General features: G+C 48.4%; 1 protein-coding gene across 1 annotated transcript in view; it reads right to left on the bottom strand.

Annotated features, from left to right (window-relative positions):
* The window catches only part of LOC118341731 (cytochrome c oxidase subunit 7A2, mitochondrial), a 9,038-nt gene that overhangs the window by 263 nt on the left and 8,405 nt on the right, over window positions 1–370 (bottom strand). The window contains exon 4 of the mRNA XM_035680065.1: window positions 15–91. Within this exon, the coding sequence (XP_035535958.1) occupies window positions 33–91 (59 nt within the window). The 3' untranslated portion in view covers window positions 15–32. The remainder of the gene's footprint in view (window positions 1–14; window positions 92–370) is intronic.

The following is a 370-nucleotide window of genomic DNA, read 5'->3' as shown; positions in this document are numbered from 1 at the left end:
GGGGGGGGGGGGGGGGGTGGTTGCTTCCTGCTCTACGCTTTCTTCTGCGGCATGGAGGCCGTGAGCAGCCAGTACAGAGAGTAGCAGGTTCCTGCAGACAGACACATCAATAACACATCAGAGCGTCTCAGGATGGTTCCACTAAAGAACCGTCAGTGGTTGCAGCTCGGTAACGGAAATCCCATTAAAACTAATTCTTCCTGTTTTCACGTCTTTTTCTTTTCCGAATTGCTGCTACGCTCCAACCAAAAATTTAATATCATTCATGTAATTAAAATTGAAACTGGCTTCCTGCTCACAGGAGCAAGTCCAGACTTTTTGGACTGGAGAGGCTCAAGTGGGGCAGTGTCTCAGCTTTCTAGTCATTTCC

This window comes from Morone saxatilis, unplaced genomic scaffold, assembly GCF_004916995.1.
Source record: "Morone saxatilis isolate NCDOM2014 unplaced genomic scaffold, NCSU_SB_2.0 Contig8, whole genome shotgun sequence".
Lineage (NCBI taxonomy): Eukaryota > Metazoa > Chordata > Actinopteri > Moronidae > Morone > Morone saxatilis.
The sequence above is the reverse complement of the archived record's forward strand: the minus strand, read 5'-3'. Positions and strand labels throughout refer to the sequence as shown.